Genomic DNA, 934 nt, shown 5'->3' on the forward strand with positions numbered 1-934 from the left:
ATATATATATATTATTTGAAATTGAAACGACCTATATAATTTAATTAGTACACCAAGAGGGAGCACCCGCAGACAAAATTCTTAAAGAGGCTTCCCACACTCGAGGTTAAAGATCTAGAAATTAAACAAAAGTAACATTTATACCATACTAGTATACTTGCATCATAGAAACTGAACACAAACCATCAGACTTCTTAACCAGACCTTAAGTTACATGGGGGAAAGAAAAAGAAAAGAGAAAATTTTACCCATCCATTGCATTCTCTTACTGTAGAGGTGTCAAGAATCAAACTTGAACTCCACTAATCTCCCCTTGCACACCTGGTAATAATTTCACAACCTCTGTTGTAAGTATTAGCCACACCAGGGCCCTTACAATTGTAATATGAAGCTCCAGGCCTATCACAGGGCACCAAATCCCTTCTCAAAGTATCATAACTTATATATCTTTTCTGCATGAATAGAACCCTTCTATTGCTCTCAGAATCCATCATCTCCTCCTCTACTGCCACTTCTGAGCAATCACCAACTTTTCCTACACAAACCCTTTTCACCATTGCAGCCAATTCACCAGCTTTCACTGAATTTACCTCCAAAACTGAGATCCCACTACAGATTCCCACCTGGATTTGCAAGAAAGACAGTAATATCAAGAAAAGGGTGCAAAAGGGTTGTACTTGTAGCTGAGTTTTAGGCATTTTGTTGGATTTAGGGTGGAAACTTCAGCCGTAAGAGTGGTGAAACGTGAAAGTGAGATAACACGTCGTTGTGTGTTGTGTGTGTAAAAATGGTGGGGAGTCGGATCTTTTCGGGTAGGGGTAATTAAAGAGTTTGGAGAACGGAGGGTCCCTCTGTTACTACCATATTGTGATGTGCATTTGAGTGCAATGGGGTGAGTGAGAGTGACCCACCACCCTCATGCGCATATTTATTG

General features: G+C 40.1%; 1 protein-coding gene across 1 annotated transcript; it reads right to left on the bottom strand.

Annotated features, from left to right (window-relative positions):
* Positions 1 to 126: 126 nt before the first annotated feature.
* LOC105155314 (protein RALF-like 24) lies at positions 127 to 906 on the bottom strand. Its single transcript, XM_011071189.2, has one exon. It carries the CDS (start codon positions 696 to 698, stop codon positions 303 to 305), a length of 396 nt encoding a protein of 131 aa, XP_011069491.1. The 5' UTR covers positions 699 to 906; the 3' UTR covers positions 127 to 302.
* Between the last annotated feature and the right edge of the window lie 28 nt (positions 907 to 934).

Source organism: Sesamum indicum, unplaced genomic scaffold (genome assembly GCF_000512975.1).
Source record: "Sesamum indicum cultivar Zhongzhi No. 13 unplaced genomic scaffold, S_indicum_v1.0 C01879, whole genome shotgun sequence".
Taxonomy (NCBI): Eukaryota; Viridiplantae; Streptophyta; class Magnoliopsida; order Lamiales; family Pedaliaceae; genus Sesamum; species Sesamum indicum.

What these genes read in the sequence shown, in the direction of transcription:
- LOC105155314 (XM_011071189.2), bottom strand. Translation starts at nt 698, where the DNA reads ATGCCTAAAACTCAGCTACAAGTACAACCCTTTTGCACCCTTTTCTTG.